Below are 20673 nucleotides of genomic sequence, written 5' to 3'. Positions count from 1 at the left end.
ATGCTATTCTAATATTTCAAGTTTAATTGTAATAATTCCTACAGATAGGATGGAAGCAAAAATGTCTACTTCAAAAAAATGTAATTGTAAATTATTTATGTGACGTTTATGATATTGGGCTGACATTTCAATTTTGATAGTAAATGTCGACATCTGAACAGCAAACAGCATTGTTTTCACTCCAAGGAGCATCCAGGAAAGGAGAACACATGGTACTTGGAGTCTTTTTCAGAATAATGGGATAGCCCACAGTGACAACGTAAGACACAGTGGTCTTCCTTTGGAATAGAGATGAAACTAGCAAAAACTAGCAAAGTTCTTATGTATCCTTCAAAGATGCCCTAATATATCAAATAATCACAAATTCAGTATTCTATTTGGGACAAAGTGATTATCACTAAGACGACTGCTCCATTATTTAAAAAGGGTATTAACAAGGGGCCAGAAATGGCAATGGGTCATTTCCCCCATAATGTTTTATAGTTACAGTTTCTGAACTGAAAAAACGCAAATAAAAAAATGTTTAATTTCTGTAAATATATTCTTGTATTTCCACACTGCATTCTTCTCCTCTCACTTTATGTATACATCTATCTAGTGAAATATTAATGCAGATCCAATCTGAACAAAAGTAGGAAAACAATGTCTTCAAACTATGTCATACAACCTAAAAACTGCTCCCGGTACAAGAAACTGTCACATTTATGCCATTAATCTCAGTGACAGAAGCTAAATAAGACCTGTTTTTTTCTATCCATATTACATGGTGTGACACTTTACTACAGGCTGAATACTTTATTCTGCAAGATAACAATCCCTTATAATCACAACAAAGTGAAAATAGTGTCGGTAAGGATCATATATCCACAGGGGTACACGTGATACCATATTATACGGAGAACAAATGGAATTTCCCCAAAATTTCTTTTATTTTTGAATAAGCCTTGTCTGCATCAGGTAAGTTGAGCAGATGACAAAGTTCTTTTTCTTAACATCTGTGGTATCGTATATGCAGAGCCCCGCCACACCATGCCACTTCCAAAACGCTGCAACAATGGGAAGTGTTTAGTGAACATCTGTCTCAAGAAACCTTCATTGTTAGGTTACTGCAGCACTTTTGTATGTTCATTTACCACACGCACCTGGCACTGAAAAGGCTCAACTAACAAAAAAGTTAAACCACAAAGACCCAAAATATCATAAAATCCAACAAACTTGAGCACACATTATATCCAACCATTTTAACAATAACTGAACAAAGCTACTACAGTCTCTTCCAGAATGTACCTCCAGACCATTCTCTTCAGGTCACGACTGACTTCAGTGAAGATGACTGATATATTTAAAATAACAATAATAGTCAAAAATAAGAGCAGCGCTAAAGATTCTCAAATTATGAGCCTTAAACCAGTATTTTCCTTGGGCTACTCTGTACATCATATTTATATCCCATCAGTTATGATGCTGAAGATGCATTTGGTGTCCATCCCATCTGGTAGGCTCTTTCTAATGTCCTCTTGCAATCCTGGAGGACGGTGCTAAAAGTGATATGGGGATACTGCTGAACCAGCTGTTCCACGGTGGCCTCATTCACCTGAAAAGACAAAATTAAACCCTTGTGAGTACATCTTTCTATTTAACTTGAATTTACCATCCAAAAAGGGAACAAACAATAAAATATTTATTATCTATAATAAATATAGGAGATTTCTATTCTACGGTAACAAGCTGCAGATAAAATTACAAAATACATGATACTTTATGTTAAGCTCTTTATCAAATCATCTTAATTGTAGGCAACAGAATGCCGTCATCCCAAAAGCAGAAGTGGCTCGTTAACCTGTGCATGCCCACGTGCAGATGCATTGATTCAGCAGCGGTAACGGTGCAGAACAGCATGCGTTATAAATACACAGTACTTATGTTATTGTGCCGCTAAGAAATAAGATGCAATAAATGGAATCTGTGAAAATGTAGTTACCTTCCTATACTTCCTAACATTAAAGACAAGTTCATGTATGTAAGGGCAGGGGTGCTATTCCAATGATCCTATCCCAGTTACATGCATACTCTTAATAAAGTATAACATGGCTAGTGCAGGCTTTATTAAATACTTGTTTTCTTCAGGTTGCTAAAGGCCAACCGGAATGTTCTGTCTTTAGCGCCGATTTCACATCTTACGTGAAAAAAATAGAAATAAATTATGACAGTTGGTGAAAACCAAGCTAAAGCGTTGGTACATATAAAAACCAGTCCTCTAAGATAAAACTAAAGGGCAAAATAAATGCAGACACATTATCATGTTAAAATGTTATAAGCCAATCACTTATTCTCAAGGTAGCTCAAGGTCACACGATGGAGATGACTATGATGTATTATCAGAATAGTTATTAGAGTATTTCCTAGACAGAGAATATCCAGACATGGGAAAAACAATTTACTATCTCCCAGAAAGTGATGTGTCAGAACTTAAAATAAACAAAGATAAAACAATAAAAAGTTTGTTTGGTCTGTCTGTGCTACTAGACATTATGCATCTAAATGCCACGTTTGCATGTTACGTCCTATTTGTTCTCTACGTGTCTTAAGAAACCCGTATACAAACGGCAGTGAAATGCATGTGGATAAATCTAAGACTTCTGTTCTCCGCTACAATAATTACTGAAATTACTAACACGTTCAGAGTGTGAATGCTGTGCAGGAGATCAATGCTTGATTGATATCGGCTTTTGTCTTAGCAATTTCCAAAGTGACATTTCCTTTACTTTGCAGGCTCACTAAATGATAGCCATAAATACTGAACTAAACACACACAGGTTTGTTATTTACTAGATCGGCTACGGTAACTGGATAGCATCACAAGGAAGAGGGATACATACAATATGCACCCTACCAACATATTAACCCATCAAGAGACTGGTTACATGCAAATACATGATCATTGTTTTTTTTGTGGGGCAGAAGTCTAAAAGGAAGAGGCTAGATTCTGTGGCTTTGGCTTCCTTCGGGGAAGGATTTTCCATAAGATTTTGGAAATCTATTGTGGGAAATTTTGCCCCTTATCCAGTAAAGCATTTGTGAGGTCAGGCACTGATGTTGGATGAGAAGGCCTGGCTCGCAATCTCCATTCCAGTTCATCCAAACTGTGTTCGATGGGGTTGAGGTCAGGGCTCTGTGCGGGACGGTCAAGTTCTTCCAGATCAAACTCTTTATGGTCTTTGCTTGCTTTGGGCACTGGGTCACAGTCATGCTGGAATCGAAAATGGTCTTCCTCAAACTGTTCCCACAAAGTTGGAAGCATAGCATTGTCCAAAATGTCTTGGTGTGCTGAAGGAGACGTGAACTAGAATTCCTATTATCTTCAGCCAGAAAGATGATCTGGGGGAATGAGATTTGCAGCTCTCAGGAGCAGGTTCACCAGTGGGGCAAATAGGTTGGCAAATTTGTATTTTTTACCTACACTTGCTTTCTTTAGTATAATCATATAATGATGTAACCTCTTCATATGTGTGCCTAACCTGCTATATACTATTTGCTGTCACCCTCACAGGATTTGTATTAAAATTAAAATTGTGAGGGCTCTTAAGAAAAATACATTTGTGTTAATTTTATTAAATTCCAGTTTGATTCGGCACATATGGGGAAATTGTATTCTTACCATTATATCATGTAATGGATCACAGTTTGCCTTAAAATAAACAATGCTTCATTCATAATGATATAAACAGAAATACAGCTTTCTAATTCACCATAGCTTTATTGAGTATGGAGTTTCTTCTGGCTTCCTCTTTTAAAATCCCATTAAAACCTGCAGCATGCACCTTAGGACTCATCTCATTTATTAAAGTCTTGTGCAGTCTGCACTGAAATCATTAATTTGCACTTACCCTTTCTATGCTGAAATCATTATTTCATGTTAAACTGTATCATTACCATTACATGAGCAAAACATTTCCTCGAGCTGTATTCAATCGCCAAATGTCAACCAAAGATCAATATAATCAAATAAATACCAAACAGTATTAATTAATACCATAAGAGGACTGAGCTCCACTAATGAACTAATAGTTCCTTAGATTGGAGACACTGTATAACTGGAGATTTGGAACATAATTATAAATGTGGTTTTTTGGTGACTCATTGGTATTAGAAGAGCATTTTACAATAAGATAACTTGGTGTAATGTATTTTAAGACATTTCGTGTTCAATGCACTGGATTTCTTTTACTGTAATAATTAATAATACCGTGTATAATGGAAAAATCTGGAACGATAGCGTCCCCGATGCAGATGTAAGAAAGGGCACAATGGTCTACAGAGGATACAGTTTTTCAAGCTTTCAAGACATAGAGATTACAAGCACGTCATCCACGAGGCTGACATTTCGCATTTATCACGAAAAATACCCACAAAATGGTATGTATTGTAGGCAGTGAAGACTTCCGCCATGCTGGTAACTATGTGGAGTTGGAAAAAAAAAAGTGCTGTAACAAAACCAGTTTGATGAGAAATGAATTCATTTTATTTTCATCATTTGGATCAATAACTCTGCCTCTGCTGTGTCCTGTTGCCCGAAGGCAGTTAGATAATCAATGGATTCAAACAGAGGAGGCCTTCACCCAGAGCAGAATCTTCTCTGATCTTTTCCTGGAGGACTCTAGACGTTTGTGAAATTCTAATTCATGTCAACTTTATATCAAAGAAATTCCACTGAGGTTTGGTCATAAAGAGTATCATAGTAATAACGATTTGAGATCTATTTTTCGCTATATGTTTTTTAAATCTAATTTCTTTCTTGCGTGTTTTCAAGTCTGCAATGTCTTTAAGCTCCTTGGAACTACAACACATTGAGCTCATATGCTGTTTTTTTGTATTATGGAATCTTGGTTCAAAGAGATATTACAAGAGGCACGCTATGACCCAACATACAGCAAGCTGATTTCAGTTTGTAAATATACTGGAGGGGGACTATGTATGTTTTAACCCCAACTGTTCATACCAAAGCTGATTCGCAATAATTTCAGCATTTAGAAATAGCAAAAAAAAAAACTATGCTTAATAAATTAAGGTTTTTTTAAATAATTATATATAAGAACTGGGTTTGACATCAACCATATCCAGTAAATGAAACCCTGTGCAGAATGTACACCGAGAATTAATGCAATAGCCTGATTGAATTGGAACAGTCTAATATTCTCCATATTTAATCAAAACATTATTTTCTATTGTTTTATATAGTACTATCATATTCCGCAGTGATGTGCACTGGGATAATATTACGTGCTAAGTTACATTTATGAAGAAACCGTTTTTATAGGTGTGTTCTTTTCAGTATAGCACCATAAGCTAAGGGTTACATGACTTGCGTGGAAATTAAGATTCAGATCAGAGTTACCCGGTGCAACAGTTACACGTAACAGCCACAGCCCTTCAACGAACATTCCTGGTGTTTGCTGTGTAGCAGGGCAAGCAAATGGTTACATCGCAGCACGAAGCATCAATCATCTGGTAGTCATTGGCATTCAGGCCAACAGATTTCATTACTCTGAATTATTGTTGCTGGCTGGGGGGTCTGGGCCCGGCTAAGCCCAGTTTCATTTACCTTCCTGGACGTGTAGAGGTGTTAGCAGAAGGGATGTACGTGTATATAGTTTTCTGCTGTGTCTGCATATCTGGATGTAATCTGATGTCAGATTCCAGCTTCCTCTTGGCTGCGTTCTGCCATTACTCACCATATCCCTCTATGCCTCCTCTATATATTAATCCCACATTATGTCCAATAAAACATTGTGCCTGACATCATTTTAGCGTTATTCAGTGACTTCCTGTATAAATGTAACAAGGACAGATTACCTACAAAAAAAACCCACTTTGCAACAACCATTTTAGCAAAAACTGTCCAGTTTGTGTTTTCAGCTAGCTGGAAACCGTCGGAAGGAGGAACTTTCCGTAGCTGGTTTTCTGACGTAGTTTTCGTTAGGAACAGTGTGGCGTTTTACAAAGTGTTGTCCACATTCCCCTGGCAGTATATGGTCAAGAAAACTTCTGTTTTGGGCTTATAAAGGGACTTTGATGATCACCAAAGCTTCTCCTAAAAACTAAATGTGAGGCCAATGAAAGGGTATTGCGTCACATAATGAAATACTCATGATTTGCATTTATATCACCCGACTAACACAACCATCTTCCACGATGTGTCTGTAACAGAGGGGGAAGATGTAACATGGCGTGCAGACGGGAAAGTATTATCCATAACGTCTGCAGAGCCTTCTCTCCAAGCTAAGAATACAGATTGATTTATAAGTGCTGGGTGAATAGATCTATCTGATATCTACTAGGCTCAATGTGAGAGAGCGAATGAGAATTCTGAGAGGCATAATCAGAATAACTAGGCTTTCATTTAGAAGCTGATAATGTTGCAAAAAGAAAAAGCAACATAAGTAAGAAGCGGGTGGGCTGAGGCCGGCACATGGAGTGGTGCCACTAATATACAGGGATCTCAAACGTGGGTGAAACATTAGCTTTTAACAAATACCACATCTTTCATTACATCAATCGCTTTAACATCATTAAAATAAAACAGAAGAAAAAAGCAGGCAAGCAAGTGGGGATATCTCTTACATAGCAACAACTTTAACTGGGAACTGAAATGTAATGAATGTGAGCTTTTAGTCTTATTAAATGCACAGCGAACACTTATTTTATTGTGTTCTAATGTATCGAGTGCCAGAGCTGTGTAAACTATGTACAGTTAATTTAGACATCCCTTAATTCCAGGAACCAATTCATTAACAAACAGATCCATTATTTCTATACAGCAAATCATGGTTATTATAGTAGTCATGTATCACGTACTCCAACCAGTATACCAATGTATAGTTATACAGTTTGGCCATCGCCCTGCGTTAGCTGGCAATGGTTATCATGGGTCAGCAGGGGAGATTAGAGAACCCCCCAAACCACACCATCAAACTGCAGAATCGAAGGAGGTTTAAGCTTCTGCACCTCAAAGGAGAACATTTGGATATGACATTGTATCCTGGCATTCTGCTTTAATGACTGATAGTCCCCACTCTGATGGCGGAACTACCGGGGTCGCAGGGGTCGCGACTGTGACCGGGCCCTGGAGTTCTGCCAGTCAGGGTGGGCCCAAGGGGTGCTGAAAACGACCGCTCGGCAACTCTTGGGCCCCCCTGACTGACAGAAATCCAGGATGCCTCCGCTCCCCGCCGCCGTCGCCGCTGCTGCCGCCTGCCTCAGCGCTGCCCAGAGTGCAGTGTTGGGAGCGTGAGGCGTTTGTCTCGGGTGCCGGCGCTTCACGCTGAGCGCCGGCATATGACGTCTCATGCCGGCGCTCAGCAGTGAAGCGCCGGCACCCGAGACAAACGCCTCACGCTCCCCAACACAGGAGTTGACGGTAAGTGAGGGTAGATCGTGAGAAGGGGGGTAGGGAGGGAGAGGGTAGATCGTGAGAATGGGGGTAGTGAGGGAGAGGGTAGATCGTGAGAAGGGGGGGTAGGGAGGGAGAGGGTAGATTGTGAGAAAGGGATAGATGGGTTGGGGGTGGCCCTTAATAGATTCTCGCACCGGGACCCTGAGGTTTCTAGTTACGCCCCTGACCCCACTGATGGCCTCAAAATATTGGGGTGTTACCTTATTATATACATTATTAATCCTAAAAACGTACAAACCGTTATGCTTCTTAATACAACTCACATCCCCTTCTATGAACCGAGTCTGTCTTTAAAGCAGATTGTACACTGGATTTGGAGCGACCCGGTTTACAGAATTTCGACCAGCCCAGGGGGCACTTACCAGCCCACCCTGAAGCACTCAGAGTTCATTTTTTTGTCCGATTCTTTTTTAAATCTTTCACAACTGCATTATGCCATCAATAAACAGGTTTTAGTTATGAAACCTTAGCCTTATATCCCTAGGCTGTTAGTGCTGACATGAAGCTAAAACATTGTCAACTCTTACCCGAGCCCATATGCACATAAAGCAGTGAATCCCTACAACAATTATGCAGAAGGGATGTGTATGCAATCAATCAATGAATAAAAACGGTTAATATGCATACAATATTTTAATTGCATAATATATAAGGAAAGTCAAAGCCCTCCTACCAATCATAAACTTAGCACTATCCATACAGCTTTACAATTTCACAATATGAGGGTCACACGACCATGTATGACCCATTGATACTTGTTGTGGTCCATGGGAGACCATCCAAGGGCGCATGCCTAGGTTGCGTTGTGGATAAACGGTCTATGTTATAGGCTCTAACTTTTGCAAATGTCGAGTTAAGATGACTGTAAAAGTTTCCATTTGGGAAGTTGCCATGAAGAAGGGATTTGGAGTTATAATGTTTCTAGCCTAGTGTTGAGTCTACTGCCCCATATTAAAAAAGAGGCAGTAATGGCAGGATATATCCCCACTAAGAATCTCACCACATGCACAATTTTGTAACCACTAAGTGAAGTTTACATTATTTATGAAGCATCAATAAGTCGACCAGCCCTTTGAATACACTGAGAAACATCATGCTAAATGATGCTCTGAATACAAGGTAGCCTCACAGGTCATGTTAGCAGAGCTTAATAAATATTTTATGTATACACATGATGCATGTTAGCTCAGTTACCCATTAGGTGGGTAACATGAGTACAGCCAGCTAAGGTTTCTTTGACAGGGTACGTAGACCTCTTGGATTTGTTGGCTGTATTACATTCTGAGAGCTGTTTCTGCCGGAATAGGTTGCTGCTAGCAGGATCCGCTTAAAACAGACTCATCACCGAGGGACATATAAATCCTCCCTGTTTGAGGAAACCTTTAATTCTCTTTTCCACCTGTTACGTGTCTAAGAAATATAATGACAAGCTGTGAGGGAAAATACCACCTATTTACAGTATTTGTGATGGGAAAGACTTAGTGATTTAACCACTAGTGAAAGGCATGATTATTCATTTGATATATTGCCCTGCAACTATTTTTAAACTGTTTGACTGCATGTGAAAGTTATTCTAAATGAAAAAGTAAAGTTGATATTTAAATTGGATTTCTACTGTTTCTAGTATATTCAACACATTTTATTTTACCCCAGAGAGGGGCTATGTAAAGTGCTACAATTGTCAATTTTCACAAAATTGTCCAGGGTTCCATAAAGAACAGCATATGGTCATAAAAACTGGGGACCTGGTGATACCTGAATATCTTGATTGTGGAGGCCATCTATTGTTTTTCCAAACCCATCTGCATTTACTTGTTCGCATAGACAGAGGACTAATCTGTTCTTGGTGACCCAAATGGAATCCGGTTTTGAGATTTGGTCTTCTGAGGGCATAGAACCTTTCTTAATGACTAGTGATTGACATGGCTGGGTAATCACCACATGGGGTAATTTTTCAGGGTAGGTGACCCAGAGCTCTTCGCCTTTTGCGGAGTGGCTTCATGTGGAGATGGGGCTAAATGCACAATGGGGCATGGCCAATTCTAGCCAGGAGTGGACAAGGCTATCCTCAGACTTCCTTAAATTAGTCAGGTCAGGAGTAGGCAGGGGAGATCAAACACTGCTTTCCAGCGCTTCACCCAGAGACTCCGAGTCAAACCCGGAGAGTTCCCAAGTATAGTAATCACTTCATAAGCCATTAGACATTAATTCCTGTATTTATGCCGGTGGTTATAGACGTAAAGTTACATTCTTAACCAGGTGTGACTAGATTCTTTAGGATTAAATTGTCTATAATGAACAAATAAAAAATATTAATCATTAATAAACCAGTCCATGCTATAGGCCCCTGGTTTTACTGTCACTTGTGTGCGTCTCCAGTCTTATTTTCCCTATAAACACATTTTGCAAATGGTTATAAAACAAGGTGGAAAGCGACCTTAATAAAGCTGAAATACACAAGTGAAACCTACTAAGAATTATGGTACAAATTACACAGCAGCGCGGAGATTATCATAGCTAAAAGTATAGATATCTTCTTTTTATGGTAATATTTGTTGTTCTTTAATTACTCCCATATATCTCTGCAATGACGTTTTGATGTTCTTTGGCTAATTTGCTAACTTAATTGTTTTTTTTGTCAAACATTTATATTCTCTGCTCGCTGGTATAAAACCGAAAAAAGAAAAATATTGATAGTAGCACATTAAAATCGTATGAGTAATCTCACATGGTGTACAATTCTATTGATGATCATTAGCAGGGGCCAACAAACATCCTGTAACGCAATCAAATCAGTACTTGCCTTTCTATCTACATGTGGCTAGTTAGCCTAAGGGTTTATTCACTAAAGAGGGTGTTGGCAGGAAAGTACATTATGAAGGGCCAAGCCCAGTGAGCTTCTGCTGCAGGAAAAGCTTTGCTGGCCATGTATAATGGATAGTTAATTCTATCAGATTTCTTTAGAGTACCTTGACTGCGCTATATGTATTATACCAGGACAGCTTGGCTCTTCTTGGTTATAAATTTACCAGTGTTGGCTTTTTATAACACAAAATGGATTCAGGAAGTTGAATGCACATATTGAATATACCACTTTTTTAACGAAAACCCCTCGGTGGAGAGCATTCAGCATGTATAGTAAAGGCATTTTTTGAGTTTGCTCTTTTACAGCACTTCACCTAGCGATAGGATTTGTCTTGAAAATGCACATTAATTATGCAGTCATGAAAAATGTTGGCTTTGGTTTACTTTGCTATTCATTCTTTGGCCCAGCTGTGGCATTTCCAGAATGGAATTAGTTTCTCAGTTATACATCGCACACATCGCATAGCATGCGCGGGCCAGCAGTCCGAGGCCAATGGCAACTCTATGCCAGAGTGACAGTATATGTGGCATTAAAAAGCTGAAGTATATTGATCTTAGTGATGAGCTATTTCTCAGTATACAAATCCATAAACAGTGGAAGAAAGCATATTTGGGATCAACATATACAGCCCATTATCTCGTTGAATTATAATTATTCACTTGGCAGATGACAGAGACTCCTAAAAGTTGTATTCTGTTTTCTTTTTAGTTTAGAAAATGCTGCTCATGACAATGAAAGAGTTAAGAAAAAAAACGGTACTGTCACCAAGCTATTTTTAATAAGATGTCTTTAAATGTCAATATTCCTGTATAACTCTCACACTCGCGCATCTATCAGTCTATCCTGCCTAGTTCAATCAATGCCTCTGTGTACTTATGCCTGTAACTGTTAATGCATCAACCCATCAGTCCAAATATGTATCATTATTTTTATCAATCTACTTTTCTGTTTACAGATCAAAGTGTGCAATCTATACATGTGTCTCTTTGTTCTTCTTGTAGAACGGCGTGTGAAGGATCTGAAGTACCGGTGCTATATTATTATATATAATCTATACATATACAATACAATGTTGTTTTACCACCGTCTTACCTTATCGCATCTCATCAAACCCAGATAGAGGATGGATTTACTACTTTGGGCAATCAGTGTGGCCCCCCGATCCGTGATCTCCTTGCACCATCCAACATCCACCGTCTCTATAGTCGCGCTGTACCGCCCAATGGCTATCAAAGCTGTGGATACACGGGGCAGATGAGAAATCAGTAATCCAAGTTTCAATGACTAAAGCACATGCACAATTACAATAATTTATTTCTAATACACACAGTGTATATTTATGAAAATATAAAAAGAAATTAAAAACGACTAAATTTCTGTATATTTTGAGTCAGCGCAAATAGCAGAAGATAAAGAAGTACCTAATGTAAGTAAATATCTGGAGGTGAATTCTATAATTATAGCTTCAAATGTGCAATATTATATTACAAAAATAAGAACTTCAAGGGCATGTTGTGTCAATCACTAGAAGAAATGAAAGGCAACCATTAGTAATGTATGCAAAAAAAAACAAAAAACATTCTGGCTACACAGTGGGATCCAATGTTACATACGAGCTTAAAGCTTTAAGTACTTAAGTATGACAAATTGATTAACCCATTCTAGACTGAATGAATAATGTCTACATAGCCGTGTAAGGCCCTCAAGCATTAAAGGAATTAGCATCTTGTTTAAGGCATTCCTGTCTTTTTAGGCTAAATGTGGAGGGGAAAAAAGCAGATATTGTTTCTACTAAACATAACCAGATGAGAAAATAAGGTAATCATTTAACGTTAACGAAATCCACAATAAGGAGAAAATCAAAACGGATACAGGGTATCACAAAGATAGATGTCCACACAGATAGGCAAATACATGCATATATATACTGTAGGCATCGAGATAAATAGACAGATAATGAGACGAACAGATGTATAATTGCATGGCGAGAGTGATGACGTGAGATCTTATGGTGCTTTATAATTTGATATAATCAGTATATATCAGAAACATTAAACTCGTTCACTTTCGGAGTACGATCATTAACCTTGTTCTATAATTGCCCATGTCAATTTCCGTAAATTCGTCTTTGTTACAATTTGCAAAGCATGTCATTTCTTAAAAAGATCTCATTAGCAATTGAGGAGTTTCGTTGAGGGGCCAGGAAAAGCACTACTTGCAGAATATTAGATATCCAAGGTACTTAAGGTTGAAATAGCATTTATTAAATCAAATTTTGTGACTGCTCATTACGAGTGAAAAATGCCCTTGAAATATGGCACACTTGGTTGCCTCCATGCGATGATATTTTTAGTGCAGATTTTATGCAAAAAAAAAAAAAAAAAAAAACCCTATTTGTGAATGATTTAACCTTTAAGAACCAAGATGTGTAAAACCGGTGCTAATGTCTATATCCTCATAATGTAATATATCTTAGTTAACTCTTCGGCTGTGGTTTTATATAGAATGTAACTAAACGTTTCATAGGTTGTTTTGCGTTTTCCGTAGAAGATTGTTATATTATAGGTACAAAGGTGGATTCCCAATTCATAATGGCCATATTTTCTTGAATGTTGAGTCAGATCTGAGCTAAGGAATAATAGTGCCACGGTTCTACACCAAGCTAGCGTATGAATTCACATAGCAACAGGTGACGCCTTAATTTAATACAAGACTCAGCGGAAAGATATGAGGTGCATGAAAGATATCAAAACAGAACTAAGATTCCAAATAGTCCTACAAAGGGTAAAAAAAATCTTGCTTTGCATTTATAGCATAGCCGTCAAACTATATGGCCATATATTGCTCAACCCGCCACTACGTTAAAGTACCCCAAAGTTGGTGAATCCTGTCTAATGTTACATGGCTATGTATTTCTCACCAAGGAGCTGAATCAGTGGGACTGCACTTCATTCTAACCCACTGAGCCTCTCATGCAAGTTAAAGTAATCTCTGGCACATTAAGGGTAAATCTACACATATAATCAGCAATACAGACACATTAAAAGGGTTTAGATATAACCCGCCGAGTCAGTGGGCTGAACATAATGAGAAGTGGAACAACACGTCACTCATTCTTCTTGCCCTCTAACAGTTAAATCCTTACACTGATTAGCTACTGATTGTAGTAGCAAGAAACTCAATATTTTATCCAAGACACATCATCAGTCTAGGTGCGTGCATTACGGTCTAGCCCTGACACTGCCAGAAAGGGGAGAATATTTTTGCATGGAAAGCGTTAACAGCCATAATACACAATTGTCTGAAATAATATTTTAGGTAATAAAGCACACAGTCATCCAAAAGACCTTGGTGCTAAAAGGCATTTTCCAACATTCTGCCTGCAAAAGGCACATTTTTTATATTAAAAACACATGAAGTCTTTCCTCTTTGCAGTGTTAGTCAGAGGAACTTATAATTCAATCAGCTGTGATTTCTATTTCACCACAAGGTGGCAACTTGGTCAGCATTCGGTTAACACTGAAGCCTCTATATAGAATTAGATTTAGGGGGTGCAGTGTTAGTTTATATATATAATAGATCTCACATTAATTTAACAGGTTTGCCCACTAAGAAGTTGGGGCAACTGTCCTCATGTTTTAGACATTACCTGCAAGCTATATGTTGTAAATGAAGAACTAGCTAAAAGGGACTCCTTACATGAGACTGCAGAACATAGACACCTGCATTTGGTGGGGTGGCAGAACTGAAAGCAAATGTATAGATCAACCGTGACGTGTATTCAATGTTTCTTTATTATTTATTGTAACATTAATGGAATTTTATTGATCACCATTGTAGAATGCGCATGGAAATGCACGTGGTGATTTTACAAGCGCAGGACAGTATAAACTCACTTACAATCATCTTCTATTGAACCATACATTTGCTTTGCATTCACCTAGTACAAAGTAATGATGATTTTGAATGTTTAACATAAACTAAAAATGACAAAGTCTCAAGTGGAAGAGATCATTTTCCAGATAGTGAGCACAGCAGACTTTTTATAAAAGATCTATTTCACAAAGGGCTGCTAGTTAATGATATATTAAATATGAATTCAGTACCAACAGTGCCCTTGCCAGGCACTTTGCCTTAGAAAGAAAGGAACGGGTGAGATGACATATAAAAACAGACTTATTAATTACCTTATGGTGGTTAAAGCAGAGCAATGTATAGATCAAGGTGCTCTCCTGTCACGTTTGTGTGATATAATTAAATATATTAAAGATTCTGAAACTAATTCCATGTGTAAAACACCTTTATTTGACACACTAAGAATGTATTATTACTAATTTGTCCTAAATGCTTGTTTTATATCCAGACATGGACAAGACCATACACTGCTGCTTTGTCTTTTAAATGATTGAATTTTAACTCCATTAGTATGGAGTGCCAATGCTATGCAAACTGTTGGCCCTAAATAAGGATTTTTAATTAGCAAATTGACAAAGTAACAATATAATTTTTGTGTTCACAGTTTTGCTAAGAGATCTGGCAAAAAACGTTAATACTGAAATAAAACATCTGTTTTCAGCATGTAATGCTGTTTGCACCATTGCAAACAAGGCAGCCTGAAAAGCGGTAATTATCTGGTCTATTGGACAAGTATTTAAACAACGTTACCACATATCTCTCATTGTTCAAAAAGAATTAGCCTCGGAATCCTGAAACAAGAACAAGGAAGAAAAAAAACAAAACAACTCGGTTTGCTTGGGGGGCTGCCAATTTGACATCCATGTTTCAGGGCTTGCATTGTTTAGAGTTAAGAAGCCCTAGGTTCAAAACAGCGATGAGTAAAATGCGTCCATTAACATGCTATAAAACAGGTTAAATAGGTTGTGAGTTGTGGTTGTGAAGTATAGGATGCAATTTAGGGGTAGACTAGCTAATTTAATTTCCGGTGGGCTAATCCCTTCCAAATGGTCCAGATAACTAATCTTATTATGATCAATGAAGACTGAACAATCCTGCTGAAAAGATACTTTAGGCATATGGAGCAGATGGCCCCTAGTCTTTTCTCTCCGAGCCATCATTTTACTTGAATGTCTTTTGTTTTTGAAGAATATCCGGCTATTTTCATTTCAAAATGTACATAATGCTATCACAAGGTGCAGCAGAGTGCTTCTATAGAGGGGTTCTTATGCCCAAAGTCTCTAGATTGCTAGCTTGTGGGCAGGACACTAACAAACAACTACACTAGTAAGTCTCTGTTTAATTGACTCTCTCTGGAATATATTTTATAACATAGAATCCGGAATACGGTAACTCTGGTGAAGCTGCAAAGGAAGTATGTGTGGCCGTATTATGTCTACCTTTTGGAATAAATGGAAAACTAGTGTAACTGTATGTTTATTCTTCAGATATTCTGCCATGTTTAATAATATCACCGTCGCAAAGGACCTAGTTTACTAAGCAAATCGTGTGTTTGTACTCCGTGTCCCGTTTACACTTCTTGCCAGTCACTTAGAGCATGTTGCATTTTAATTTATTTTTTTTTAATCAAGGTTTATTGGTTTTAGAGGGTAATACAGAAAAAATGGAAAACGCCATAGGACCAAAATATACCTGACCACATACAATGATAATCACAGAAGTTGCTGATTAGCATCCCAAGGTCAAGGAGGGAGTGAGATATATCTCCCACAATGCTCTTTCAGCTAAGAGCCCTAACCCTTTCCACTCTGTCAATCCAGTCCATGTATAAAGACATGGGGGATCTCCTCTAATGTAGACGGATCAAACCTTTCTCTGCGTTTAGCAGATGCCTGGTTGGGGATAACCTAAACCCCATAAAAGAGAGGAGTTGTGGAGGAGCATTGTGCATTTTAATCATTTGCTCATACATAACCATAGCTTTTTGATAGCAATCTGTTGATGCTTTTTTATTTTCCACTCTTAAGTTCATGTTTCAAACTTGTTTTCATGTTGGTCTCCATATCAAAACCCAAAATATCCCACCAACTGCTGAGACCAAAAGAAAGTAACGACATAGGGATATTGTGTTTTGAGTGTTACAAGTTTTGCATCAGAACATCTCCTATTCTGCCGTAATATAAAGATCGTTGACTGCTATATACTGTCCCCAGCGCCACAAAACATAAGGAAATAACTCGAACACTAGTTTTCTTAAGAACATACAAATCACATATGTTATAAAATCTACTGCAGTGGCCAATGACTAAAACACTTTTTTTTCCATGGACATTAAATGTAAAAATTACAATTATCCACTATATTGCTCTTTACATTATAGTAAATAGGAACTGCATATAGAAAACCAAACTGAATTTGGTCAAGGACTAAAAGCAAAATAAAACTTTTTTTTGTTTGGATCATCACAACAAACAAATCTTATTTTTAACTCTGCTCTTTATTATTTATGAATGAATCAAAAGAACATGAAAATGGAGTCAGGAATAATAAGCTATGAATAAAATATACCACAACTAAAAAAATTAAAGAAGCTGCCCAGAATATCAAGAATAATTTTTTTTTAAATATAGAAAGGAGATTTTATTCCCCTTGAGCATTGTCCTTTGTGACCTTTCTACTAAGTGTCATTCATTTTATGATTTCGAGATGAACCTGGATTTTCTTAGGACTCCATATTCTGTATGATAGGAAAAGTGAATCTAATTAGGGAAATATTTCAACATGAAATACTGCGACTTAACCTGTATTTATTTTAAGAACCAGAAAGAAAAGGCAATTTGGAACAACGGTATATCTATCTATCTATCTATATAGATATATACATCTATATATATAGATATATATAGATATATATATAGATATATATATCTATATAAAGAGAGAAATGTAGTTTAAGTTAACCGATTTGCTTAACTGTGCAAAATACAATTAAATTATTGCTAAAACCAAAACTTGTTCATAGGACTTTTAGAATGAAAAGCTTTGGATGAAGTATGAAAACAACATTTGTTTTATATTTGCCAACTATATGATGCATAAAATAAAAATATATTTATTAATGCTCGCAATATATACCAATGTATAAAGTGACCTTGAATAATATAAACTATTTTCATCCCACTTCATATTGGAGAGGCCATTATCACTGTGGAAAATGTGTAGTACCTATAGGAATATTTTGGTACTTTTATTGAAAGTGGGGTTATTCTTGCCTCTATTTGCTTCCCCTTCCAGCCTTCTATAAAGGAGGTAACCAGGATGCCAGATATGGGAAGTTTTCAGGTATGCATAAATGTTAAGCAACATATAACTATGGTGACCTTCCAAGCACTTACCAATATCAACCCACTAGATTAGCTATTAGTACATCTAGTGCAAACTACATTATATATATATATATATATATATATATACATATATATATATATATATATATATATACATATATATATACATATGTGTGTACACACAGCCCTTTAGGGCAAAAAGGCTCAGAACGACGTACCGTATTTGCTCGACCCCCCCAAATCTTAATATTAATTTAGGAAAAAAAAGAAAAAGCCTGAATATAACGACCCTATAGGAAAAAAGTTTTACCAGTAAATGTTAATTCATGTAAACTATTTTTTTTAATAAAAGCTATGATTGAGAAAAATATTTTGGTTTTATTTCCTTCTATTTTTCAACCTGCCCCCCAGTTATGCACATCTGCCCCAGAAATGCCTTATACCCCCTATATGCCACTGTGCCCCATGATATGCCTTTTAACCCTCTAAATGCCACTGTGCCCCATGATATGCCTTTTAACCCTATATGCCACTGTGCCCCATGAGATGCCTTTTAACCCTATATGCCACTCTGGAACTTAGAGGGTTAAAAGGCATATTATGGGGAAGAGTGGCATATAGGGAGGTTTAAGGCATTTCAGGAGGCAGAGTGGCGTATAGAGGGTTAAAAAGGCATTTCTGGAGGCAGAGTGGCATTAAGGGTGTTAAAAGGCATTTCACAGAGCACACTGCCTCCAGAAATGCCTTATGCCCCCATTTAATACCCCCCCCACCACACTTACCGGTACTTCTGAGTCTCCTGTCATGTAGCTGGGGCAGCGTGTAGACTCACGCTGCAGCCGGAAGGAGGCGTGGCTAGCAGCGGGGGTTGTCTGCGTGCATCGCGCAGACATTCCCCGGCTGTCAAAGATCAGAGTTCCCCGTGGCGGCGCCGGTACCGGTGCGGGGAACTCTGATCTTTGACAGCCAGGGACAACCCCCGCTGCTAGCCACACCTCATTCCGGCTGCAGCGGAAGTTGTCTACGTGAATCGCCCCAGCTGCACAGCGGGGACTCTGAAGTACCGGTAAGTGGGGCGGGGGGGAGACAGGAGGATCCAGATCCCCTGCAGCTGCGGGGGATCTGGATCTTAGTCGTCTCATAGTCAGACTTTGAGGGGTATTTGCTCTGAAAAAAACCTCGTCTTATAATCGAGGAAATACGGTATTTACAGCAAACAGTGACTTTTATTTACAGGTGCGGAAAACAAACATTCTCAAAATAAAATCTTAAAATAAAACCTAGCGAGCCCTCTCCCACATTTATCCTGCTGGCCCAGACTAACCAGCCTTAACATGTCCCTGCCAGACCAAGCTAAGCCAGGCTCTGGAAAATCTCCTCCAGACAGCACATACAGCTCCAGGCAGGTAATGCCACCCTTTTGGGATTTTATGTCAATCTGGCACTGAAAAGGTTAAATCAGATAGACAGCTAACTATATGATATTAATAAAAGGGCAGTAAACTATATGCTATTACAAAGCAAATTCCCATTTGACGGTTTATCTCACCGATAACATTATCCAATTTGTACGGCTATTGTTTTACATTGATGTCTCACATACAATTCCATTAAAAACTGATAATGCCCTCCAGATGACTACAAATGGCACATAAAGATGCTCAAGCTCTCCGATGAAACTACACAAACCTACTTTAAGTTGATCTGGAAATATTTTCATTCCGACATTCCATTTATCCCTTTTCTTTTTGGAAATCAGGTATTTAATAAGCCTATGCTTTGTATTTTCATTGGGCCTCATCAGCCCAAGGCTGCATGGGGCCTTCTGTGTAATTTTGTTGGTATAGCTTTTTGTGCCTATGCCTATGGGCAATGTTTCCTGAGAATGAAGCATGGGACAGCAATCAAGCTCAGCAGGAATATAGGGGCATGACCACTCTTGGAAAGCAATCTAACGGGATGCCCTGGAGAAATGAGCAGAAAGCCAATAAAATGCTATCTCCAGAGCGAGTGTGTTCTCTACAGGGGTTTAGCAAATCAGGTTGAATTTGCTGTGTTTGTATAGAAAAGTATGCTTTCTTTTCAAATAAAATACCAACGGAAAGAAAAACATTTTTTTGAGAGCTGTAAACTTGTGTGGAAAGAATGAAGCACTACTTGTCTAAAAATGTGCTGGTCTGCTCCTTTTCAACCACTTCTGGCAAAAAAATCATCTCATTTTCAGTAGTTTGGACAAATGCTAAAAAGGGCCATTGTTAACGTGTTCTTAACCCAAGTTCAGAGGTCACTAGGAAAACAGAACCGATGACAGAGAGGTGAGTAGCGCATTGCTCTGAAATGCCGTGCACTCCCATTCCTGAGGCCAGCTCTCTAGGACCACAATAGTTAAAAGTGGGATCCTTATGAAAAGACGTGGTCCCCTCTTTACAGGTTCGCTTCTCTTATGGGTATTATAGGGAGAATACACCTCACAAGTGTTGACCGCTCTGTGGGACTCGAATCCCTCTTGTCCTTCATTCCTCCAAAATGTCCCTCTTTTCACTGGGCAGGAGTCTATAACAGCATTCTGCAGTTAGTTCGGAAAGCCCTATAATCTTTATATAAACACATATATGAGATGTGCTCAAGAATGAAATTGTGTAAATAAAAGGCATCCTTCTCAATGATTTAGTCAGTTACACAGTAGGTCATAAAATGTCTTACAGTTTCTCAATGCTTTGCTCTCTAGCCTGCTACTAACTACACCACCTAAAACAATAATGATCTGTCACAATACCCACACACCACCGCCGGCCAACGAAGTCCTGGAGAAACCACACTCTTGGATAGAACTTTCACGTAGTCAGAGCACATCAGACTTCTACTTTCAGGACAGACCCTTGGGTAGGCAACTCAATAAGAGGGGCATTAACTTCCTCAAGTGCAGTAACAGTGTTACTAGTTTGATTTAAAGAAAGAGCTATATTCTATCCCTGGAAGGCCAAGAGCCCTATGAGTTCAAATATATTTCTCCCCGTAGTTCTTAACCCATCCCTGGGTTTGATCCTCCTGTCTTATGCCATCCGAGTTTTCCTAGAACCAGAAATTTGAAT

General features: G+C 38.3%; 1 protein-coding gene across 1 annotated transcript in view; it reads right to left on the bottom strand.

Annotated features, from left to right (window-relative positions):
- Nucleotides 1–938: 938 nt before the first annotated feature.
- Nucleotides 939–20673, bottom strand: part of FBXL17 (F-box and leucine rich repeat protein 17) — a 246722-nt gene continuing 226987 nt past the window's right edge. Inside the window, exons 8-9 of the mRNA XM_053474435.1 lie at nucleotides 11412–11554; nucleotides 939–1594 (exon numbers count right to left, since the gene is read on the bottom strand). Of these exons, the coding sequence (XP_053330410.1) occupies nucleotides 1457–1594; nucleotides 11412–11554 (281 nt within the window). The 3' untranslated portion in view covers nucleotides 939–1456. The remainder of the gene's footprint in view (nucleotides 1595–11411; nucleotides 11555–20673) is intronic.

This window comes from Spea bombifrons, chromosome 1, assembly GCF_027358695.1.
Source record: "Spea bombifrons isolate aSpeBom1 chromosome 1, aSpeBom1.2.pri, whole genome shotgun sequence".
Taxonomy (NCBI): domain Eukaryota; kingdom Metazoa; phylum Chordata; class Amphibia; order Anura; family Pelobatidae; genus Spea; species Spea bombifrons.
This window is presented reverse-complemented; position numbering and strand designations above follow the sequence as displayed.